Source organism: Dreissena polymorpha, chromosome 13 (genome assembly GCF_020536995.1).
Source record: "Dreissena polymorpha isolate Duluth1 chromosome 13, UMN_Dpol_1.0, whole genome shotgun sequence".
Classification (NCBI taxonomy): domain Eukaryota; kingdom Metazoa; phylum Mollusca; class Bivalvia; order Myida; family Dreissenidae; genus Dreissena; species Dreissena polymorpha.
In genome coordinates this window covers 64,994,634-65,021,580 of record NC_068367.1, presented here as the reverse complement: position 1 = coordinate 65,021,580, position 26,947 = coordinate 64,994,634, and the positions used below count along the sequence as shown (strand labels likewise).

The 26,947-nt window shown below is 38.6% G+C and overlaps 2 protein-coding genes across 4 annotated transcripts in view; one reads left to right on the top strand and one right to left on the bottom strand.

The window, feature by feature from the left end:
- The window catches only part of LOC127855260 (transcription factor atf-2-like), a 132,764-nt gene that overhangs the window by 1,608 nt on the left and 104,209 nt on the right, over positions 1–26,947 (top strand). For 2 of the 3 annotated variants that reach the window (XM_052390707.1, XM_052390705.1), the window contains exon 2: positions 4,876–9,562. In XM_052390707.1, coding sequence (XP_052246667.1) covers positions 4,877–6,649 — 1,773 coding nt within the window. In that variant the 5' untranslated portion in view covers position 4,876 and the 3' untranslated portion in view covers positions 6,650–9,562. Of the gene's footprint in view, positions 1–4,875; positions 9,563–26,947 lie in introns of those variants that run through there. The other variant, XR_008037433.1, reaches the window with a different exon arrangement.
- LOC127854722 (uncharacterized) lies at positions 11,758–12,210 on the bottom strand. Its single transcript, XM_052389781.1, has one exon. It carries the CDS (start codon positions 12,208–12,210, stop codon positions 11,758–11,760), a length of 453 nt encoding a protein of 150 aa, XP_052245741.1.

Sequence of the window (26,947 nt, the reverse complement as noted above, 5' to 3'; positions counted from 1 at the left end):
ATTTATTTATTTATTTATTTATTTATTTATTTGTTCATTTATTTATTTATTTGTTCATTTATTCTTTTATGTTTTATTTTTATTTTATTTTATACTTGCATGTATACAAAATGCACGGACACACGATAATATATTGTTCTTTTTTGAAAGCTATTTCCATAAATATGATTTTCATATGTGTTTTATATGTTTAATGTTGATCATAAAATCAATTGTTATCTTATGTGCGTATGTTTTTTTTTATTCTGTAGTTGTTTTTCGCGCATTTGTTTTTAAAATATTTTAAAGTAAATACAATAACAGTTTTCTATGTTCATGTCCAATACATGAATATCTATTTTGGGGGAAATATATTATGTTCGTTTTTATTGTTTCAAATATTTATTATCTTGAAAATAAATCCTTTACAAATACTTTATAATTTTGGTTCATGCGATTTATCCGATTTTTATTTAAAAAAAAATGCATTTGAGCATTAGTTGGTTTGCCGTTTATATATAGATAAAGTGCTTGTATTTATTTAACGATTTTGAATTTCAAGTATACCGGTACAATCATGTTAGAAAATATATTTACAAAAACGTGTGCAGTAAATGGTCGATCAAAAGCCACAACATCAAAAGTAATCAACAAAGTCTGTTTAATAGTGGTCTATCAATTGTATTGCATATAATATTTGGTCGCGGTTCTAGGAAACGAGCTAGATTGTGGTTTTAAGTTGAATTGTTTTCTTGCACATACCTAATGCGGAAATGTAAATACTCGGGAGTACTGTATGTTATAAGAAAGACATTTTGTAAGCATAATGTTTGAATTATTGAATGTAACAATGTGTAGTTCGTTTATTTAGCGAACATTTAAATAATGATTTTAGTTTGAACAGTTAAAACGCTTAAGCGCGTTAAAAGTCTTACCTGAAGCGTGCGGTCGAATTAAACGAACTTTTCGTGTGTTTTTTATGTTGTGTACAACGACGTAAATTTATAAGTTCACCTGAGCATCATAGTACTAATTGGACATGATTAGAATACCTTGCATCCGCCAGTCCGTGCGTGCGTTAGGTGCGTGCGTAATTTAGTTTTCTGACGACTCAACGAGTTACATGAATTATATGGACTTTTATAGCAGAAAAACTGTAAAAAAAATGCTTTTCTGAAACGACAAGACCCAGAGATTTCACCCATTTATGTCTAGTGGACTCTCCACTCCTTCTAAATTGGATCAATTTATTTCCAAAATTAGGGATTTCTAGTATACTTATATCTATATTTAGAATATTTCTTACAGAAATTCCTTTAAGCAAACAGCGCAGACCCTGATGAGACGCCGCATCATGCGGCGTCTCATCTGGGTTTACGCTGTTTGCCAATGCCTTTTTTCTAGACGCTTGGTATAAATGGGTTAATATTTAGCATTTACAATCTTATAGTTAATCTTTAGCAAATTGTTCAAATCATGCTCCTGGGGTACACAATTGCCGCGCTCTGGAGTTAACATCTTTTCACATATTATGTAGTGAAAATTAAAAAAAATTCGTCTCTTCTCTAACAGCAAAAAAAAATACCAGAAGGTTTGGCATTTGGCATCTAACATCGCATGTTGGTTTTCTATCAAACTTTGTCGCCGGGTTAAAAATCGAACCCATCCTGAAGTATACTTGTTGGCCTAAATATATGGATTAAAAACATATTGTACTCTGAAATCGCTAGGCCCTAAAGTTTGGTATTTTATATATAATACCGCATGGTGTTTTTCTACCAATGTTGTCCCAGTCGTGTACATGTTAAACAAATTGACCAAGCCATGAGGAAACCCATCAGTTAGGTTTTTTACATGTAAGAGTTTTCAATTGTCCAGACAATTGTCTTAATAAAACTCTTGTTTGTCCAGAAAACATTGTGAAATTTTGATACACTTTAATATGGTGTCTTGATTTTGGCACGATATTGTTGGTACATGTATATACATTTACACCAGGTCATAGTAATTATTTGCAGAATGTATTCAACTAAGCCTTCGCCTAGTGTTCTGGGGTTTTGCAATTATGTGACTCGTGTTTCATAATACCATTGATTAAATAAGCCTGTTTACGTAAGTTCATTAAATAATACCTGTAAACGTGTTTCTCAAAGGCATGCTCTGACCTTTAGTCAAGTACCGAGACTTGTCACACGATCGATACTCACATAACATTGAATACAAAACGGCTTATTCGCGAGCAATGAAAAGCTGAGGAGTGTATTGATTTGTTCTTTGGCCACGTGAACATGGAATCGCGTGCTGAAAGCATGCGGAGTGTTTATGGGTTCACGTAGAGTTTGATTTAACGAAAACAAATATGCATTTGACACATTGGCGGATTTAGACTACGCGGAAGACCTGACCTTCACATATTCCGTTAAGTTATATAAGGCGTATTATCTGAAAAGTATATTTGTCTTAATCAAAGTAAACAAAACTGATTCCTATTATTTTTATATTCCAGCAATGCTGGTAGAGATTTTGTCTGTAATATAGAGTTACTTGTTTACGGGTGACTTTTTTTTTCAGATAATTTAGCCCTATAATTATCCCGCGGAATGCGAAAATGGGTCTTACTCCATATACGGTCAGCGTAGCTCCAGTTATGAATGCTCATATGAGCCGCGTTCTGAGAAAACTGGGCTAAATGCATGTGCGTTAAGCGTCGTCCCAGATTAGCCTGTGCAGTCCGCACATGCTAATCAGGGACGACACTTTCCGCCTAAACTTGATTTTCGGTAAGGAGGGATTTCCTTGAAACTAAAAAATACCATAAAAGCGGAAAGTGTCGTCCCTGATTAGCCTGTGCGGACTGCACAGGCTAATCTCGGACGACACTTTCCGCACATGCATTAAACCCATTTTTCTCAGAACGCGACTCATATGTAGTGCGGTCAGAAGCTACCTTGTCCACTAATGAGACCACGAAATCCATCTTGACTTTACTGCAGACACGGTAGCCCCTGACCAGAATACGCTATCGCAGTCCGGGTTTCTTACCAGTTTTGAGAAAACAATGTCTTTTTCAAGCTTTTGATATGTATAGTCAAATGCGTGTGATATTGGTTTAATTGTGAATCACATAATTTATCCGTTCAGATAACTTTACCATGTAGTGGAAGATATGGTCAAATGCTTTATAAGGTTATTGTCAAAACTTTGCATTTCTTTTTTTTCAGAAATGACCTTACTGAAAATTCTGTTTGAAAGAAAGCTTAATCAGTTAACATGAATAGAACAGATAAAGAAATAACAATTAATTACATATTGAGGGCAAAATTAATAACAGATGGTGCCCAAAATACATCCTTAAGGTTTACTGTAATAAATAAAAAATCGAAACGATCAATCGAGATCAATAACTTAAACAAAGTTATGAAACGGAAACATATCACATGAAGCACACTCTTGGAAGTCGAGATAGTACAAAGTGTCAAGATAATTGCGTCAAAGTCTTTCCTGGAAGAAAGCGCAATACTTGTCTCCACTTAAGTTATCGAAAACAATCAGTTATTAATAATGCTAATTCAATATTATAGACAGGATTTGAAGTTAATAATATACGCGCTTTGAAGTTATCGGCGAGATTTCACAAGCATGTACGACTAAATTAAGTAAATACAGGAATCAACCACGATCTATATTAAACCATCGGTATAATTTGTTAAAAAAATAACCCATTTTATTTCAAGGGCATCTTATTGTACGTGCAGGATGTAATGTTTAACCTACACTACTGTTGTAAACAAAATGTAAAGAAATGTTAACCATGCGTCATAATGTTATATAAAGCTAATGTTTGACACAAAAAATTGACATAAAACTATTATTTATTATGTACGTTCACTCGACATAAGAATTACAATTTAAATTGGGATGGTCATTGATCTTGTAATGACTACACTGAAAAAAAATGCATTGTAACTGTCCAGCTATTTCCACGGGGAACGCTTGTTCGGACACGTTTGTAAATACAATACAATTATCGGAAATATAATATTACAGAGAACGCCGAAAACAAAGCAATCCGATACAGACAATTCAACGCAGTGCGTAAAAAAACGTCATTCATTTGAGGTGTTTGCACTTTACTGAACAGCCCTGTCTAAATGATCCGGTTTTGGGACAGCGCAGTGCATTTTCTAGTAGTGGACTATCGTATGACGCAAACGGACATTCGTATTGCACTTGAATTGAAATGTTTGTATTAAGAAGCAATCAAGATTAATATGATTATTGTTTTGTATGAAACAATACCACAAATCAGACAGCAATAGAAACGTGATTTTACTGTACATTATTATGCGGTTATTATGGTGCAATCTAGTTTAATGTTAAGACTTTCGTCGCTCACGTCGCATGTTGTTTATCATAAAACTACGACGGATTTGAACTTCCACTTCCTCATTTCGCAATTTTCAAATAAATCGTGACGTAAATATGTTCTCTTTATTATCAAATATAAAATGCAAACCAGTGGAGATGTAACATTTTAATTATATTGTTGTTGTGATTCATATCGAGCGGATTTTAATAGCGCCCAAGTGGTGCAAAAATGTGCCATTAAATTTTACCTTTTTGCGCCGATGAGGCGATATATTATTAACGAGTTGTTTTATCACTCTCGTGCATCAAAAGTTTTTTATTCAATCATCTATCAAGGATATATACAGACGAATGTATCTTTCATATATGTTTAATGTAAATAAACATATCATATTCATGCATGTTTTGACACTTGGTTAAATATTAATATTTGCAATATACTGCCCAGGTTTGATACAAATACATTTGAATAAAACTATAAGAGCTCAAAACATTATTTGTATGGCCAGTGTTTTGGTTTCGTTGCAGGATGCTGGACACCAGCTCGAGAGGTAGCGGCCAGACATCCCGTCTTATCACGGCTATGCTTGCAAACCGCTCCATGCAGACGACACCTAGCGGCGACGCGGCGGCGTTCTCTCACGCAGCAAACGCTTTCCCTTCTTCATACCCCAGCGGCATGGGCCATTCAAGCTCCAACGGAAGCCAGTTCAACAGCCGCATATTCGCGACCAACAGTTCGTACGGCGACGACTTCGAGCCCTCAAAATCTGCGACTTCCGGTACAACTCAGGGCGGCAACCCGGCGCCACACGTCTCGGACTCCGGATACCGTAGTTACGATGATGAGGCAGGTTACGGCTCCGGCGGCTACATTCCGAGCCGGAAGCAGCGGGAGTTCATACCGGAAAACAAGAAGGACGACGGCTATTGGGAAAAACGCCGGAAGAACAACGAGGCGGCTCGTCGTTCAAGAGAGAAGAGACGCTTTCACGATATGGCGCTTGAAAACAAAATCTTGGATCTCACTAAGGACAACTGTAAACTCCGCAACGAGCTGACGTTGATTAAAAAGAAATTTGGGTTGCCTCAAGATGACGTGTTCAACGGCGACGAAACAGTTCCAAAGAGATCAAACTCGATGTCCGTCAGCTCCACATCACAGTCGTTAGCGCGGTCGTCGCAGTTGGCGGAGCTCCCAGTCCGATACCCAAATGCTCCCCCACCCCAGTCTCCACAGTCAACGCGCGTCAAACACGCCTCAGGCTCATATTCATCCGCCGCGTACAGCTCTTACGGCGCGCCGCCGATGCAATCTTCTACACAGTCAGAATCTTTTCTCACACGCGCTCACGGAGATTCCGAATTTCTGAAATCTCACTCTGGTCAGTACGACGCTCAATATCCGTATCTCATGAAATCCGTTAAAGACGACAGCCACCAGTATCCGAGCCGCATCGATGATCAAGTTAGGCCACTGTATTCATCCACCATGCCCCCGAATCGAATTTCACCGTCCGGCCCGTCGCTCCCTGTCTCCGCTCCTAAGTCCTACTGGATCCCGACTACGGACCTGACGTCATCTGACTCGAATGACGAGTCTGAATATTTTGAAGGCGTTCAGGAGCAGCCGCTGTCGCTGGTCAAGAAACGCCCAAGCACAGAGAACGAGTCCAGCGAGGACATGTCAAACGCTTCATCACGTGCTTCAAATAGCCCGAATTCATCGACGACTTTACCGTTGAAGCTCCGTCACAAATTGCCCCATGACGGTTCTCATTCCCCACCCACTCCGCCGAAAGCGACCAATCCTTTTTCATATTCGACGGGTCTGGCACAACTGTCGGAGATCGCGCTCTCTCAGTCCGGCTTCGCCTTCGGAAGCTACGACGACAGCCAATCGCAAGATGAGATGGACGCTTACAAGAGCCGGTCCAGGAGCGGATCAAATCCGAGAGCGTTGTTCGACGTTAAATACGTGGAAAGGCGACGTCGCAATAATGAGGCCGCGCGAAAATGCCGCGAAAATCGCAAACATCTGACGAAGATCCGGGAAGTTAAATCTGGGTACTTAGAGAACGAAAACGGTAAGCTGAAGGAAGAGTTAATGAGTTTGCAGGACGAAATGCGTGAACTTCGCGGTATGCTGGAGAAGAAACGAAAGACAAAAGGCGACGCCATTGACGTTGAGAAAAATGCTGATTGCGCAAAAGACAATAAAGACGATATTGAAATCATCAGTGCGTCTGGTGTAATGAACAAAGACATTAAAGATGAAAATGGTAAAATGGACCAAGATTAAGTCACTTTGGGAGAATCGCCGAATCATTTGTAGACATTGTACGGGTAGAAATTTCTCAGGAGATGTCAATCACGTGATATCAGATATGGAGAAAAATATATATTATATATACCTATAAAGTTTTTGTACAGAACTTAATATTTCTTTGTGTATGTTTGAGAGGATAATAGTTTAATTGTTTATGAAAGTTTAAAAATAAATATGAACGTTGGCAATTCTTAAAAAAATGTTGACTGCATAGAAAATATAATGTGCTAATGTTTAGTTTAGATGTTGTATTTCGATATTATGAGATCACTTTGCACTGGTTCTTTTTTTACCATTAGTTTGGTATTCAGTTAAGTTTACCTTTTTTTTTCAAATCGGATTTGACGCAATTGTGACCTGTCTACCTTTCATTTTTTTCATTGTTTATTCATTCCGAAGATATTCCAAATATCGACCTCAAATCGAAATCGCATATACATATGCATGAATCGTACTTTTTTAAACTTTGTATTAGTGCTTTTTTACTACGTAGCCTTCTTTTTCAAATGCTTTTGTTTATTTCACTGCACAAAGTACACGAGCATATTTTATTATAATTTCCTTAGTTATCACATCAATAAATTATGTTACATTCCGATGAAAAATCTGACTTTTCAAATTTATTTTTCCATTGATTCTATATCCAATATATTTTGAATGCTTTCATGGTGCCATATGATATTTATTTTTAAAATGTAAAGCTAGATTTTTTGACACAATGCATATCAATTAGTATGCCTTTTGATAATACTATTTAACAATTATTAAATTGAAATCCATAAAATTGTGCATGCTTTTTCATCCATAAATGTCATATCTTCCATTGTCCTGTTTACTACCAAGATGTTTAGGGAAATTCTTTTATTTTTATGTCTCCCACTATAGTAGTGGGGGAAATATTGTTATTCCCCTGTCTGTTGGTTGGTCTGTTGGTTGGTTGGTCTGTTGGTTGGTTGGTTTGCGCCAACTTTAACATTTTGCAATAACTTTTGCCATATTGAATATAGCAACTTGATATTTGGCATGCATGTGTATCTCATGGAGCTGCACATTTTGAGTGGTGAAAGGTAAAGGTCATCCTTCAAGGTCAGAGGTCAAATATATGTGGCCCAAATCGCTCATTTTATAAATACTTTTGCAATATTGAAGATAGCAACTTGATATTTGGCATGCATGTGTATCTCATGGAACTGCACATTTTGAGTGGTGAAAGGTCAAGGTCAAGGTCATCCTTCAAGGTCAGAGGTCAAATATATGTGGCCCGAATCGCTTATTTTATGAATACTTTTGCAATCTTGAAGATAGCAACTTGATATTGGGCATGCATGTGTATCTCATGGAGCTGCACATTTTAAGTGGTGAAAGGTCAAGGTCATCCTTCAAGGTCAGAGGTCAAATATATGTGGCCCAAATCGCTTATTTTATGAATACTTTTGAAATATTGAAAATAGCAACTTGATATTTGGCAAGCATGTGTATCTCATGGAACTGCACATTTTGAGTGGTGAAAGGTCAAGGTCGAGGTCATCCTTCAAGGTCAAATATATGGGTCAAAATTTCTCATGTAATGTCACTTCTGCAATATTGAAGCTAGCAATTTTATATTTGAAATGCATGTGTATCTCATGGAGCTGCACATTTAAAGTGGTGAAGGGTCAAGGTCAAGCTCATCCTTTAAGGTCAAACGTCATAAAGGGGGACATTGTGTTTCACAAACGCATCTTGTTATTCATGAACAAGCTGTTACTTGTACATTTGTACAATCCTTTCGGTACTGTAATGTTAATGCTATGTGCGGTTTTGAAATGTTTAAAATCAATGCCAGTAATTATTGAACAGACGCTCGGTTATTGTCGGTGTTACTCGGATGGCTTGTGACTGTTTTATCTGATGATAAATTTAATCGAGTTTTTTATTTTTCTGGTTGACCTACTATACACATAAAAATTAATTTGTAATCGCAATCTTAAGTGAATTTAGTAAGATTTTTAAGTAATTATAATTAAGGGAGGAATGTATTTATGACAGTGTCTCTTTAAATGTGCATATTGGTGTTCGGGGTGGGCACCAATACGTTGCAAGGTGTGCCATAATTATTATTTATGACTTTTGTTTGGTGCACGTTATAGTGGCATGTATACATGATATATATATACACTGTGCTATTTTAATGTTTTATTATGCAATATCATTCCATTGCAGAATTTTCAACAATATCAGAACATTAAGATTATTTATCATTCGGCTTAAACAAGGAATTCATGAAACACAATTATTAACAGATAATAAACTGTTAGTTACATTTTTTTCATAAATATGATTTCATTAATGTTATTAATCATCCATTAAAATCATCGGTCTTAAGTGGACTTTAATTTATTGATTTCGATGTAATTAATGTATCGCCTCATATATTTATAAACATCTTCATTGCTACGGGAATCATAACTGTCGTTCTTGGTCATATTAAGTATTAGTTCGATTAGGTTTCGTAGTCACATTTCTTATCAATAGAACGTGATGATTCCATGTAAAAGCATGGATGCTATCAAAAAATAAAACTTATGTCGACAAATATGTTAATGTTATGTCACAATTTAATTGGAAGGATGCAAATTTTTGGCATGGAAATGATAGGTGAATTTTTCAATGATAACATTTGCTATGATTATGTGCTGTCAAAATATATATAATTGTTGTTGTTTTGTCTCTGAAGTTCTAATATTGTATCTACCTCAGTGATGTTTGTAATAATTTGTTATTTTAAAGAAAAAAGGTCATCAAACGACGTGCATGAAAGCTAATAAGCTTGTTTGGATGTCAATGGAAACGTTATATATACACTGTCGTTATAGAGTGAAGTAAAAAAAGTTAAAAACACAATAATTTTGAGTTCTTGTTTTTCTTGGGTTATAATGTCGTCGACGGATTAGCATAAGGTGAAATGTGTTTTTTTTTTCTATGAGAGATGAGTTTGTTGAAAAAAAAATATGTAACACAAATTGATATCATTTGAAGATGGAACATAAATGCATACTGATACAAAGTCTTAAAATCTCCCTAATAGCTGTAAGGTTAGAAAATGAGTCAGACTCGTCTCCTCACGGACATAAGATCGACACCAGGCATGTGGACTGATTTCAGTTTAACTGAAGCAAACATAAATTAAGAACACGAAAATTATCATCTATTTGAATAGCCACCAGAGGCGCCTTTGAGCATCGTAAGGCCTAACAAACACTGTATTAACCCATTTATGCCCAGCGTCTAGAAAAAGGGCCTTGGCAAACAGCGATGACCCAGATGAGACGCCGCATGATGCGGCGTCTCATCAGGGTCTGCGCTGTTTGCTTAACGGAATTTCTGTTAGAAATATTCTAAATTTAGAAATAAATATACTAAACATCCGTAATTTAGGAAATAAATTGATCCAATTTAGAAGGATGGGAGAGTCCACTATGCATAAATGGGTTAAAAATATATGTCAATGAACACGAAAACTGCCTGACTCGTGTTCAAGCGCATTCAGTGTATGTGTGAAGATCGGCAAATCAGTTTCATCGTTTCTTCTAACAAAGATGTATGCATTACCTTTGGAAAGCTTAATTTTGAGCAAGACAATACTGACAAGCACCTTATAAAATACCAAATAGGAGCATATATTAACCATATTCAATTCGGTACATGGCAGGTATGACGGAGTCAGCGTAAGGTAATGCGACCAAAACATTAAACATGCTTCCTTTGCAAATACTAGTGTCGCAATTGGATGGTCAACATAATGTTTTGCCCCATGGCATCGCGGGCACACGTGTCACGTGGTTATGCCATTGACTCGCAAAGATTGAGCAAATGTAATCTAGAAATGAAACTAATTGCAAAAAGTTACTCTGCATGAGTAAATGAATGTGTACAGTCATGAACTTCAGCTGGTCTTATTAAAAACATGATGGAGTGTCACTTTGGGATAAACGGCTTTTAAAGCATCGTCCGTAATAAGCCGGTGAATTCCGCACAGATAAGCATGTGCGGACTGCACAGGTTAACATGTGACGACACGGACTGCACAGGCTAACATGGGACGACACTTTAAGCACGTTTTCTTGGAGCGCGACTTACATCATTAAAATAGTAATTACCATAGCTAATCAAAACAGCGTATAAGGATTGTTTATATTTTCTTGAAACAGACGTGGTACATGGCCCTGACTTTTATTTCAAATGGAACATAATTATCATATTTTCATGTGCCCGGATCATACTCGGACTCAATTGATCATCTCATGGTCTGCTCCACCTCTTTGGATTTTTTGACAACCTAATTTCTTAACGTGATTCTTTATTTGTTCGACTACCTAATGCTGTTTTCGGCCACATTGTCCTTTTTCTGTTTGTTCTCTTGTTGAATTACCGACCAGTGTTTAGTATCCTTATACTTTTTACAGCCTCCAATATTAGCTCATCTGAGCACATTTCGTTTATGGTGAGCTTGTGTGATGACCTTTCGTCTGGCGTTCGTCGTGCGTTGTCCGTCGCGTTGTGAGCCATTAATAAGCCAAATTTATTGTCCAATCTTCATGAAATTTGCTCTCAAAGTCTGTGCCCATCACATCTCGGCCAATTTCGAAACTGTGGCATGTGGAATGTGGAATCAAAAACTATTTTACTGGATCAAATGAAAGAAACACGCTTGTGAACTCTAGAGAAGTCACGTTTATTTGCTCACTCGTATTGCCTCTTGCTCTGAACATTTCTGTTAATGTTTCTCAGACTAGTTAGATATGATTCCTGTCGATTGAGAAACAAGTTCGACATCAAGCGCGGCAGTTTTGCATTTTTTTGGCTAAAATAAAACAACATGTATTTGACATTGTTTACCCTCTCGTAGTAAAACTTGTTCAAAACATGAAACATGAAAAAATACATATGCTGAGTTTGAAAAGGATTGTTATTTTTAGAAAAAAATATGTAAACTAGTTGTTAGAGCAGTTTTTTTTGTAAAACCCTGTAAACACTTTCTGCTAGTTCCTTGGAGTTTCTCAGGAGAGCACCTTTGGCCCTCTTTCTTGACATGACTTGACTTATTCCCTTGGGATCCTTGTGGAACATAGGTCATCGACAACAGTCCTCCAGCGTACTCTGTTTTGGGCTGCTTTCTTTAGCTCTCCCCATGACACTTTACAGTTCTTCATTTCTTCCTCACAGGATCGCCTCCATGTGGTCTTAGGGCGGCCGACTCGTCTTTTGCCCTGGGGATTCCACTGTAAGGCCTGCCGGGTGATGTCTTCTGGAGGTTTTCGCAAGGTGTGACCAATCCATCTCCATTTCTGCCTTGCGATCTGTTGTCCGATGGGATCCTGGTTTGCCTGTTTCCATATGTCGGTGTTCTTGACTTTGTCTGTCCATCTGACCTTTAGGATGTTTCGGAGGCACCTGTCAATGAAGACTTGAATCTTGTTGGTCAGAGTGTTGGTGCCTCTCCAGGTCTTAGAGCCGTAGAGGAGGACAGACTTGACGCTGCTGTTTGTAAACATGATAATTTATAGGCTACCGTATGATTTTTTGCCATAGATTTTTTCTTTTATAAAAACCTGTTATAAATGCTCACAAATTTAGGCAAGCGTATTGGCTATCAAACAGTTTGACCTGACTTAAAACGAACCAAAAGGTGCGTTTGCCAACATTCCCAATATTACTAACCTACACGACTTATTCAATTTATCCGATCCCTTCCAAGTTCAAGTTCATGTTCGTTCATTACATAAATAATTAATCGCCTTTACATTTACACACTGAGATGGACTTGTTTCACCCCTTTTATCCGGTCAAGAAGATTTAGGTTACAAAATCTCGTCTTATACATTCACTAATCCTTCTTAATCAATACCAATGGAAATAAGGCAATTGTCAATCATGTTACTTACTGACACGTTTCGAGGGCAACACGTGTTACACCCATCTGAAAATGGATTTCACACGTCGGACAATGTTCGAAAAACGCGGACATAGCTGAGAATGCATGCATGTATATCCCTTTCAGTGCGGGAACCGAATTTTGAAGGCCTTTGCAAACAGTTTGGATCCAGATGAGACGCCACAGAACGTGGCGTCTCATCAGGATCCAAACTGTTTGCTATTCTGATAATATTCTTTGAAAAAAATCGAAGAAAATGCTAATTTTAGAAATTCAGCAGAAGACATTTTAGCAGACGACAAATTTCCCAGCATGCAAAGTGATATGCCAATTGCATAAAGTCGTTCATGTCTGCTAAGCTTCTTAGAAATCACAACAGCAAGAAACGCTAGAATGGCGTGCCTTAAGGTAGCTATCACGACAAAATAAAAACCTTGTATTATTAGGCAAAATATGTGCAATAGTTTCCGATACTTAAACTAAGAACACATAAACTATGTAAGTTTTCATTAATGTAAAGGCAAAACAATTACGTTTAATAAATGATATGTATTGTTGATCATAAATATATGTGCCGGTTATCGTAGTTTTCGAGAATTAGGATTCTGAACTACAGAACAAAAGACGTTTAGTGCGCGTAAAAATGTGCTACCGTACTTGTTAAATAAGAAGCGTACATTTAGCGTCACATTTATCATCTTTTATTATGCGATCTTTGCATGAAAGACCCTCGTTTCAAACGCAATTATTTGGTTGCCCATAGGACATATTAATTACTGTTATCCACATTAAAAACTAAATTTAGGTAGAATTTAGGTAGAAACTAAAGTTTGAGCTGATTTTTAAGAGTTAAACGTGTTGTTTTTAATTTGTTTTTAAGAAGTCTCGTCAATATTTTTCATTGAACGATTCTATTGACGGACATTGAACCCAACTTTTTCTGCCTTGTCAATTATTATACATGGAGTTTCATCCGTTTGTTTGCTGTCTATGGTTCAGATTTCAGTAAGCAAATCGATCGTTTGCATAATATCGCTTTGTTATTACCACATAACCTTTAGACTAATTAAATGTGGTACTCCCTGTGCATTACGCAACACTGCCTTAATTAAACACCTCATTTGCTAGTATACACCTGTTTTTGACACGTGCACGTGACTACCGCGGCACGCACACGCTTGTTCTTCTGAAAACTGTATACCATTTTTAGCCATAAGCGGTAGGTTATTTTTTGCGATGTTAATTGCAAAATATCGTATTATATGTTCAAAGTTTTCATAGTTTTCAGAAATAGTGTGAACGAAACGAAATACTTCATACATTGGTATTGATAGCTCTTTGTTTATAAATAAAAAATGAGTCCGACATAAATAAATAAATATAACTTAAAAGCAGTATGAAAACCCTCAGTCCTTAACACAAATACCTTGAAATAATAGCATTTAATGAAAATAATAAAAACATATAGTCACGAGCTAAATTGTACTGGATGCGAAACATTTTGATTTTGAAAGAGCTTTCGTGCGAACTCGAATGTTGGACACGCGAAACTGGTCAGACGCGACGAAGTCGTACTCGCAGTAGTTCAGGTTCTTTTACAATTATTTTTACTATATGAGCCTTGTTCTGAGAAAACTGGGCTTAATGCATGTGCGTAAAGTGTCATCCCAGATTAGCCTGTGCAGTTCGCACAGGCTAATCAGGGGCGAAACTTTCCGCTTGTATGGTATTTTTCGTTTAAAGGAAGTCCCTTCTTACCGAAAATCTTGTTTAAGCGGAAAGCGTCGTCCCTGATTAGCCTGTGCGGACTGCAACGGCGAATCAGGGATTACACTTTACGTACATGCATTAAGACCAGTTTTCTCAGAACAAGGCTCATATAATTATTTGCGTTTTCGAATTCTGGATGAGCAGACATAGAAAGGACCATGCGATGAATGATTTAGCCGAGACAGTTTGTTTTCCGAAGAAGCACCGAAATGACCCAATAAAAACTGAATTTAAACATGTATATCCAAACATAGAATAATGGGTCAATGCTTACAAAATATATATTTCATCGTGCACGATAGCTAATGGTTCAAGTTGTAACATAACGGGTAAATTCTTTGACAATACCTCCTTGGTATCCTTCAAGAGGGAGCTGTCGACCCAACCCTTCTAGCGGATACTACTTTTCCAAATGAGGAGGGAGCTGTGCTAGCGGGGTATTACTTGTACCCTGGCAGCGCTACGCAAGCTAGATTAGTCACTCTGATGGAGGGGAGTAGTTGGTATCTTATCTTATTCTTTTATCATCTTTTACTTTTGCAACCTTAACCGATGTTATATTTCTATTTCACTTTTAATCTTTTCCATGCGCACCGTAAAATCATTGTTAGTGATGACAGGTTAACGTACTATGTAGATGAAGACAACAATTTACACCCCAGGAAACCCGATACCTTGTGAGCAGCATAATACCATCCGAGCAGCTTTGTATATTTTAGCATGAACCTACATAGGGTAAATAAATTGGAATTTTTTTTTAATAAAGTCGAGCCACATTTCGCTCATTTTTTAAGAAAATTTGTCAGGATTTTTTCTACATGTAGGCCAATACCTTTGTTATCAATGTAAATACACACTTGTTTGAAATTGGACTTTGATTTTGTTTTAATTTTTCCAAGTTCACGCTAAAATATACAAAGCTGCTCGGATGGTATTATGCTGCTCTCAAGGTATCGGGTTTCCTGGGTTGATTTGGCAAAGTCATCAAAGTCACGTTTGTTGTGTATCGACTAGGATAGTTAAATCTAGCGATAAATTATTACAGTAATGTAAAATATGAATTCAACCAAAAACCTTCGATTATGATATTGACCGATATCATAACAACGTATTATATCTATTATGCTTATACATTTTATTACATCTATTGATGGAGTGTTGTGATTTCAACCAAAAAGTTTCGATTATGAAACTGACCGATTTCATAGCAACTTATTACAGTTCATTTGGTCACTGTCGACATGAAATGGCCCACAAGTAACCCGGGGGTTACTAGAAGCCGGTTCATGACAACCTGGGGTGACATGAAGCCGATTCTAGTCACCCGGGGTGACTAGCGTCGGCTTGAAGACACCACAGGGTGACACGGGTGACTTCAAGCCAATTCAGGTCGACAATGAACCAATGGGTCTTATTATATCTATACTGCATAAAAGTTTTATTAAAGGGATCTTTTCACGGTTTGGTAAATTGACAAAATTGGAAAAAGTTGTTTCATATTCGCAAATTTTCGTTTTAGTTATGATATTTGTGAGGAAACAGTATTACTGAACATTTACGATAGTCCAATATAGCCATTATATATATCTTTTGACGATTTGAAAACCTAAAAAATATAAAGCGTTGCAACGCGAAACGATTGAATAATTTGGAGAGTTCTGTTTAAATTTACGAAACTACGAAGATTGCTTATAAAAGGTATAAAATACTTTGGCTGTGTATACCCGGCGGAATAGCCGAGATGGCTCATGCGTTTTTACTTCAGACTAACTCCAGGACTCCGGGGGTCACTGGTTCGAGCCCTGATACCGGCTACTTTTTTTCCTTTTTATCATTTTATTCTTGATTTTTTACTGGAGCTTTTAAGATCCAATGTTTACATTTATCAATATAAAGCATTTAATGACAAACTTCAAAATATGCCAAAATCTGTGAAAAGGCCCCTTTAAATGTGTTGACATAGTGTTGGGACCACCAGCCACTCATTCGTTCACATATAATAGTTGTCGATTGTTTTTACATGTATATAACTTCTGACTTCAAATAAAAAGCCGAGTATTTTTATGTAATATCATACTTAGGTGAAATAAGTATATTATTGATTATGAAAGTGACATTCAATGTATGTTTGTATAGACAGATCGAACGGCAACGATTTTAACCAATTTTTATGCCTAACGTCTAGAAAAAAGGCCTTGGCAAACAGCGTAGACCCAGATGAGACGCCGCATTATGCGGCATCTCATCAGGGTCTGCGCTGTTTGCTTAAATGAATTTCTGTAAGACATATTCTAAATATAGAAATAAATATACTATATAAACAGAGGAATGTGTATTAAGAAAAACAGTCCCGCTCGACTAGGAGAATAGCATGTATCAGGACATTTAGACTGTATGATAAATTCATAACATTGAAATAGAAAATTGTTGTAATGAAGTAAAAAATATAGTATTTGGAGACCTAGCATACGATGTTATAAAATAATAAAATTAGTTTCATTATTTAAAGAATTAAATTGGAATCAACTTTATAAAAGACTTTGTTCTGCATTGTATTAATGTGTCGATTCCGATTAGTTAAAACCTATTTATTTTAGCTCGATTGCATCGAAAGCCTAGGGCTTATATAAACGCTCTCGAGTCCGTTTCCTAGAACCAGTACTTGGTGTCTTTAGGGGGGTGGTCTACAGAACGCTCCCACGGTGGGGATCGAACCCGTGACCTACCGGTCGCTAGGTGGACATATCCATTACACCACGGCGACCTGCAATTCCAATTAGACCACCATGTTAAAACATAAGGAAGTGAAATGCATGTGTCATCCCGTTTCGTGATCAAAGTCATTACATTAACTTAATGTAAGGTTTTAACATTTGTGTTACAAAGGCGATGCACAAAAATTGATTAACCTTGATTGAAATATTGATAGCCTGTCAAGTCAATTATCCTCCACTGCTACCATTAACACTAATTACACAAAAAAACTTCTCTGTATTTGAACGGTTCAACATCATGCTATGATGACAAAATAGATAAAATGTTTTAAATTGTATTTGTAAATAGTGAACATATTTTCAACATGACTGGCAAATCAAATTAAAATGTATATGTCTTGTCTAAATTAAAGTCAAATTTAAACTTTACCTAAAGCGGCCCACCTACACACAATATCATTGTTAATTTTATTAACTCAATAATATTGACAGAATATTTTTTGCCTTTTTAGCGGCCCATCCACACACAATATCATTGTCAATTTTATTGACTCAATAATATTGACAGCATATTTTTTGCCCTTTAGCCATGTTGACTGTACGGAAATTTTGACGACACTATAAATATTGATTAAATATTATTGAAGGGTGCAAAACAATTGTCAATAAAATTGACAATGCGTCAATAATCATTTGAGCACTCTGATTTACATCAATATATTGACAGTGTCTTCAATATCATCCGTTCACTATCAATTTTATTGTCAATCTTTATTATTGACAATAAAATTGACAATGATATTGCGTGTGGATGGGCCGCTTGTTAAAGAGGTATTTACGTTGAGTAATTAATGGCTGATGACTATCCTTTCTCTTCGGCTTATGATAAAATATTAACTTACATGGCTAGTTTTCGTCAGATTCTGTCATGTGTAATATTTTTTTTAAGAATTCAGAAGGCAATCGGCTAATAAGTGGATTGTGTATTTCTAGTTTGTCATTTTTTTTCTACTAATAAACAAGTATTTCTCTTTAGACTAATAGCATGTCAGGTATGAACGGATTGGCATTTATTCGCACTGTCTAATTTTTACTACTGCAGAAGGTTTTCGCCTTGACATTGCCAATGTATCTGAGACATAACAATAAACCGAGTTGTATTTTGTCCATAAAATTATGTTCTAAATACACAAGACGGTATTTAAGACATTCATATTGTAAAGAATGAATTTTTTTTTGCATTTTACTATTAAATGGCATAGCAAGACGTATTTTGTTTAACCCATTTATGCCTAGCGCCTAGAAAAAAGGCCTTGGCAAACAGCGTAGACCCAGATGAGACGCCGCATGATTCGGCGTCTAATCAGGGTCTGCGCTGTTTGCTTCAAGAATTTCTGTAAGGGAAATTCTAAATATGGAAAAAAATATATTAGACATCTCTAATTTTGGAAATAAATTGATCCACTTTAGAAGGATGGGAGAGTCCACTAAGCGTAAATGGGTTAATTACCTTCTTTCCCTGAAAATTACATGTATAAACAAGACATTGGCATAGTGTTGTAAATTTGAGTATATGAACTCAATTTAGACTGCTTTGTTTGATGCCATCGGAGCATGGTGGACATGTGTTATCAGAACAGGATACCATGTGGTCATCATTTCATAATAAAGACTAGTCTGGTGGTGTGTTGCTCTGCAAAGTCTGCTTGTCAAATATTTCAACAGTTGCGATAATAAATATAAATTAAATGTTAGGTCCTATCAGTGTCTTTCCACACATCCAAATATGGGAGGGTGGGCAGATTTGTATGAAAAGCCAGGTTCTGTGAGGGAGCTAGAGAGAGTAGAATTGAACATAGAGATGTAAAGATACAAGTAGTAATTGAGAGAGTTGGTGGCAGTTTGAGAGAGAATGGATTTTACTTAGATTGTGAAGACAGTTAACAAATAAACATTATTGGTGTATATATTTAGTCTCGTAGTGTGTAAATAAAATGTAGACTATATATACTGTGTTGTGAACTAATGAACTCTTCCACCTGAAAATTGTAACAATAGAAACAATCACAGCCAGCCAATAATATTTCGTATATCTATACTAAATATACTTTTTTGTGTTGCTTCAGATTTTATATATCTGCTTTTATTCATTTGGGTGTTTTTCAACATTAAGTTCCGTTTTGTTTTCCATGTGTACAATAATAAATATTAGCTGATAACTTGACCATATTGTTTGCAGTTCTTAACTTATTCCAGTGTATCAGTGTTTCTTAAATGAAATGAAAATGATATTTTGAAAATTAGCCGAAGACAAAGAAAACTCTGGTTTGAATCGAGATGCTACAGTTGTCATTTGGAGGACAGCAATAATCAGAAAATAATGGCTTTTTCATGGGCATTGTTTACAAATCATGCTTAAATTAAAAGCACTTAATATTGTTCTTCTTGGAAATTAAAATCACATGACAAGTGTGTATTTGTTAATCAGCGTTCAAATGATTAATAGAAACTAAGTATATTTACATAGGTGATTAATTAGTGTGGTCGAATAACTTGCTTGTCTTATATTGTCTTAGTTGACTCGCAATATAAACTGGTGAATGGCGCCCCTTTGATGTTTTGCATCAGTGGCTTCCTTAAATACATCGTCTTCATAGGATATACCTTACAGACCACGGGAGGGAATCCCGTATTTTTTTTGTATTATATATATATATATATATATATATATATATATATATATATATATATATATATATATATATTCACACATATGGCCAGTTACGGGGTCTCTGATTTAGAAATAGGTTATGGGGTTCCCACTTTAAATACATGTATCTCCATACCCTTTTTTATCCGATATAAACACGAAATAAGGTATATAGGGGTACCTACTATTATTATTGTATATAAATACGTCATTTATTTAACGTCTTATACAAGGAAATATATAGCGAACTTATTTGCGAGGTATATACAATTTCAATTTCAGACCTGATTGTGGTTTTCGATTTAAGACCTTATTGTGAGATTTGATTGCATTACCTCCCCTACACCCCCCTCATAGTAATTAAAGGAGCCTAGATTGCGGGGTTGTATATAGACCCCGTTTTTTATATTGACCTCGTAAGTACAGTCTGAAAACTACAGAGACCGCGTAACTGGCACTATGTATTGGTATATATATATATGTATATATATATATGAGTGCAACTTCATTTGCCGTCAAACTACACCATCTTTACTGTCAACCATGGAACTCGAACATTTTGTAACGAATCAACTACACACCGCTTGATCAATGGTGCTGATGTAAATTTTTCCTGATAAATTATTGTATTAGCTTTCGAAAACAACCGTTGTGTAGTTGATTCGTTAAAAATTGTTCGAGTTACATGGTTTACAGTAAAGATGGTGTAGTTTTACGGCAAATGAAGTTGCACTCCTTGTTTCTAGTATAACACATTAAAAACAATATTGGATTCCCTCCTGTGATACATACTGACATGTTACGAAACTATTGCAGCATAATTTGTAATTTGAACTCGCGGCTTCATAAAAAACATTTAAAGAATGTCAAAGAAGCGTAAACAAGCATAATGACACAATTACGAATCCATGAACTCCAAATATCTTTTGTCTAGCTAGCCAACCGGGTGTGCTATGTAAGAAACATGATATAATCTTTGGCAATGTTTCAGGCACGCGTGAGCCACGCAGGTTCATTCATAATATCAAAAAGCAAACGGGCAATAATTTATATTAAAATTTATAAGCTACAACAAGGATTAAAACCTGTAATGAACTTCGTTTAACCCATTTATGCCTAGCGTCTAGAAAAAAGCATTGGCAAACAGCGTAGACCCAGATGAGACGCCGCATGATGCGGCGTTTCATCGGGGTCTCTGCTGTTTGCTTGAAGGAATTTCTGTAAGAAATATTCTAAATATATAAATAAATAAATATACTAGACATCCCTGATTTTGGAAATAAATCGATCCAATTTAGAAGGATGGGAGAGTCCACTAATCTTAAATGGGTTAATATCGCCAAAGTTCGCTCATGTCCGTTACCACGAAGGTCTCAGAGAAAATGAGTATAACTACGATAATGTTGTCAAAATCAAAACAATAAATCGTTTCTTATACGTAACACTAATTATCAAACGCTTTTATGGTGTAGATGCAAACATTTTTACACGGAGAGATCCCGGATTCTATTCCCGCAACAGGAAAGCTTCTTTAACCCATTTATGCCTAGTTGACTCTCCCATCCTTCTAAATTGGATCAAGTTATTTCCAAAATTATGGATGTCTTATGTATTTATATCTATATTAAGAAAATTTCGTACAGAAATTTTTTTAAGCAAACAGCGTAGACCCAGATGCGTCGTCTCATCTGGGTCTACGCTGTTTGCCGAGGCCTTTTTCTAGACGCTAGGCATAAATGGGTTAACCAACTTATTAAATAATATGATAGGAAAGCTTTTTTTAACCAACTTATTTAAATATTATAATTATTTAAGATTTTTCAAATAGTATAGTGATGTTAATAAATACATTCAAAGACATTGCAAAAATCAAACAATATGGACAAGTACATTATAATGTCCAAATATAAAATGTCCTCTCCTTTGCACATTACAGAAAATGTATTTTAAATTCCAAAGTTAACGAGTCATTCATTCATGGTCTTTTTATGTACCATGTAAACATCTTGTTTGTTACGGTATCAGGTGATTATAACTATCCATCACGTTCACATATGTAAACATATTATTGCGCAAGTGCAATGTTTTAGAGATATGAACTGAAAAATATGAACCAGTTCTTGCACGATTGCTTTTACAAATCATATTACTATGTACTACATGATATGTATACGTGTAAGCAGTTTATGATAGTTATATTTAAATTCGATCAAACGTGTGTTCCTAGGTAAAGTGAAGCTTCAACTTAATATGCAAAGTGAAACTATTTTTTTTCTATTTTCGATCGAGGATACATCATAGAAAATCTATGTCAAAAGTTTGTATTTACCTTATTATAAAGCCTCTATTTTTGACATGTATAAACATGGGTATTTTTCTGGTTTTCTCAGGGGAGACAATTGCACTTGTTTTTTTCTTTATTCCACTGTTTACACCTTATTACCTATCATAAATGCATACAAAAATATGCAGCTCCCATTGAGTTCGTTGGTGGAGGAGTACAAGGTGGCAAAGGCCAGACTTGTCATGACGCTGAAGGATTCAAGGGATGACATGGTCCGAAGAGCAGGTGTTGAGACCAGGACGGGAAGAAAGTGGTCCGCTAGCCAGGCTGTAGCGCATGCCGAGAGCCGCCTGCGACACAAAGACATTGTGGGAACAACGGCAGTGGGAACACAAGGTATGGGCTCTGCGGAGTCGAGGAGTTGAAAGAAGGCGGACAGTAGGACAAGGAGGTAGATGGTCCTGGCAGAGGTACGTCTGGCCGAAGAAGAAGATCGAGGCATAAGGGCAGTGGCAATGGGGTGCCAGGGTGCTTGGACAAAGTGGCAGACTACAGGAAAAAAGATGACATGGGCGGATATCTGGCGTAGCGAACCTCTGCGCATCAGTTTCCTGCTCAGGTCAGTCTACTACCTGCTACCTTCACCAGCAAACCAACACAGATTGGGAAATCGTGAGGATCTAACCTGCTAACGTTGCGGAAAGATAGGCACGCTAGAACATACACTATCATCTTGTAAGACAGCCCTTACACAAGGAAGATACAGGTGGAGACACGACAAGGTCCTCCAAAAACTGGCAGACATAGTGGAAAGGGAGAGGCGAAAGAAGAGGACTGTGAAAGAGACCGGGAAGATGCAGTTTGTAAAGGAAGGGGAAACCATCAAGAAGCAGCAGAGGCAAGCAGCATCGATCCTAGATCGTGCGCAGTCATGGGAGATGGTTGTTGACCTGAAACGAAGGCTGGTTTTCCCAAGTGTAGTCCAGACAACACAACGCCCCGACATGGTGATCTGGTCGGCAAAGGACAAGTGTCTGGTGATGGTTGAACTCACAGTTCCTTGGGAGTCGCGCTGTGATGAGGCGATGGAGAGGAAAACGGCAAAATACGCTGATCTGCAGAGGGAATGCAAGGAGAAGGGGTGGCACACGTGGCTATTCCCAGTGGAGGTCGGCGTCCGAGGCTTTCCGTCAAAGTCTCTCTGGAGACTTTTCACTGCACTTGGCCTGACAGGAAGAGACAGAAAGCGAGCGGTCAACAGACTTGGGGATGCAGCGGAGAGAGCATCGAGATGGCTTTGGCTAAGGAGAGAAGAGAGGAGCTGGCAGCCGTCTACTGATACGTAGGGGATTGATCAACCCCTGCGGACCCACCACCAGGAGAATGTATCGAGATTTATGGGTCGAAACATTCAGTGATCGGTGGCTCTCGACTGAGGATGTCAGTAGTCCAGCAGTTTAACGACTGTTTACATCTCATTCCACATCTGGTTTACCAGTGACTTCTAGGAAAGACTGGATGACAACCGAGAATAGAACGGTGACGCTGGAAAGACAGATGACCACCAGGAAAGCCTGGGAAGGGCACGACGGGTTGGCAGCCCGGAATGCAGTTCCTGTGAAGGAACAACCACAACATCAGCTACAGACTCACACACAGAAGAATACCCCCAGAGTCTTCCGAGAGGGTGGGAGGATGAGAGACTCACAAGGACGGATACACAGATGACGACTAGGCTTGTACAACGGACATTGACCGGAGAAGTAGCAGTAGTGAAGTGTGGCAAATGTGACAAGATTTGCAAGAATCTAAGGGGACTGTGGATACATCAAGCCAGGACTGATTGTGGGAAATCAGACACCCAGACGCAACGCTCAGGTGGTACACCTGGTGAGACGTTGGAGGATCCAAGTCGGGAAGAATCCCATAGAACTAGGAACCTCTACGCTTCTGAGAATCTGGTTTCAAACACCCAGGGCAGGCAGCAGGAAGAGGACGACCATGACCCTCTTCTTGATCTGCTTCCGCCACTGGATGATGACACTCCAGCACATGCAGAACCAGCACCACAAGTACAAACAGCTCCGGGAGATGATGAGAAGAGGCGCCCGCGGATAGCATGGCCCAAGACGACAGACCGGCGAGCGTGGCAGGAGCTAGATCGAGACGTCTCCGCTATACTGGAAACAACCCTCCAGGGTCCAGTTGACCGAAAGATAAGAGCTATGACGGGCCTCATCTATACTGTAAGCAAAGAGAGGTTTGGCTTGGCTGAGAAGAAACCAGAGAAGCCAGCCCCAATTATCAGCAGAAGACAGAGGCTAATCAATCAGACAAGAAAGGAGCTTACAAGTGTAAAGAGGCAGTATAGAAAAGCCAAGGAAGAAGAGAAAGTAGGACTCCAACAGTTACGAAGCACTTTACGAGAGAAACTGAGCACTCTCAACAAGGCTGAGCAAACAAGACAGAGGAAAAGGAAGAGGGAGAGACAGAGAGCTAGATTCATCCAGAATCCATACCAGTTCTCCAAAGACATCCTTGACAACGAACGATCAGGAACAGTAGAGAGCAGTATGGAGGACATAGAACAGCACTTACGCAATGTCCACAGTGATCCTTCACGGGAGGTTCCACTGGGTGACTTTTCAAGGCTAGAACCAGAAGACCCACCAGAAACTCCTTTGGACACAAAGGAGCCGTCATTGTCTGAGGTACAGCACGTGGTGAAGAAAGCGAGGACAGGCTCAGCCCCAGGCCCGAATGGCATTCCTTATCGTGTCTATAAGATGTGCCCAGGCATACTTCGAAACTATGGACCCTACTTAGAGTTATTTGGAGAAAGGGCAAAATCCCGGATTGCTGGAAGAGAGCGGAGGGAATATTCGCCCCAAAGGAGAAGGACTCGAAGAATATTGGTCAGTTCCGGACCATTTCTCTGCTCAACGTAGAGGGGAAGATATTCTTTGCAGTCCTAGCCAAGCGACTGACAACGTTCCTTACTGACAACAACTACGTTGATACGTCAATTCAGAAGGGTGGAGTTCCCGGATTTTCAGGATGCGTCGAGCATACCAGTGTTCTCAGCCAAGTGACCTGGGAAGCACGAGTGAACCATGATGACCTGACTGTAGTGTGGCTAGACCTTGACAACGCTTATGGATCAATACCCCACAAGTTGATTGAGAAGGCACTTGAGCAGTACCATGTACCAGAACACGTTTATAACCTGGTTAAAGACTACTGCAGAGGCATTTAGCTACGCTTTGCTGTGGGAGACAAGACAACAGCATGGCAAAGCTTGGAGAAAGGCATTGTCACAGGATGCACGATCTCTGTGGTCCTGTTTGTGATGGATATGAACCTCATCATCAATGCGGCAAAGAGAGAGACACGTGGTCCAAAAGCAGCAACAGGAATCTACCTACCTCCAGTTAAGGGATTCATGGATGACCTCACTCTGACAGCAAAGACCCACATTCAAGCAAGGTGGATGCTTTTGGCCCTAGAAGAGGCAACAACTTGGTCCAGAATGAGGTTCAAACCCAGAAAGTCCAGAGCACTTGTTATCAGGAAAGGCCAACCTACCAAGAATTCAATCTGACATGGCAAGGTGAGGACATACCATCGATAATGGACAGCCCCATAAAATGCCTTGGGAAGTGGTATGATGCTACACTCCAAGATGGGAACAACATCAAGCGCATCAAGAACAAGCTCACTGAAGGGCTGAAGCAGATTGACAGAAGCGGACTACCTGGCAAATTCAAGGCCTGGTTATTCCAGAATGGACTTCTCCCACGACTGATGTGGCCACTGATGCTTTATGAGGTGGCAACAACAGTGGTGGAAGGACTGGAGAGAACCATTAGTAGGCATTTGCGAAAGTGGCTTGGCGTACCACCCAGCTTCAGCAACATTGGGCTCTATGGACGATCAAATCAACTACAGCTCCCATTTACTTCGTTGGTGAAGGAGTACAAGGTGGCAAAGGCCAGACTTGTCATGAGGCTGAAGGATTCAAGGGATGACATGGTCCGAAGAGCAGGTGTTGAGACCAGGACGGGAAGAAAGTAGTCCGCTAGCCAGGCTGTAGCACATGCCGAGAGCCGCCTGGGACACAAAGACATTGTGGGAACAACGGCAGTGGGAACACAAGGTCTGTGCTCTGCGGAGTCGAGGAGCTGGAAGAAGGCGGACAGTAGGACAAGGAGGAAGATGGTCCAGGCAGAGGTACGTCTGGCCGAAGAAGAAGATCGAGGCATAAGGGCAGTGGCAATGGGGTGCCAGGGTGCTTTGACAAAGTGGCAGACTACAGGAAAGAAGATGACATGGGCGGATATCTGGCGTAGCGAACCTCTGCGCATCAGTTTTCTGCTCAGGTCAGTCTACGACCTGCTACCTTCACCAGCAAACCTGCACAGATGGGGAAAACGTGACGACCCAACCTGCCAACTTTGCGGAAAGATAGGCACGCTAGAACATACACTATCATCTTGTCAGACAGCCCTTACACAAGGAAGATACAGGTGGAGACACGACAAGGTCCTCCAAAAACTGGCAGACATAGTGGAAAGGGAGAGGCGAAAGAAGAGGACTGTGAAAGAGACCGGGAAGATGCAGTTTGTTAAGGAAGGGGAAACAGCAGACGCAAGCAGCATCGATCCTAGATCGTGCGCAGTCATGGGAGATGGTTGTTGACTTGAAACGAAGACTGGTTTTCCCAAGTGTAGTCCAGATAACACAACGCCCCGACATGGTGATCTGGTCGGCAAAGGACAAGTGTCTGGTGATGGTTGAACTCACAGTTCCTTGGGAGTCCCGCTGTGATGAGGCGATGGAGAGGAAAACGGCAAAATAAGCTGATCTGCAGAGGGAATGC

What these genes read in the sequence shown, in the direction of transcription:
- LOC127854722 (XM_052389781.1), bottom strand. Translation starts at nt 12,210, where the DNA reads ATGTTTACAAACAGCAGCGTCAAGTCTGTCCTCCTCTACGGCTCTAAG.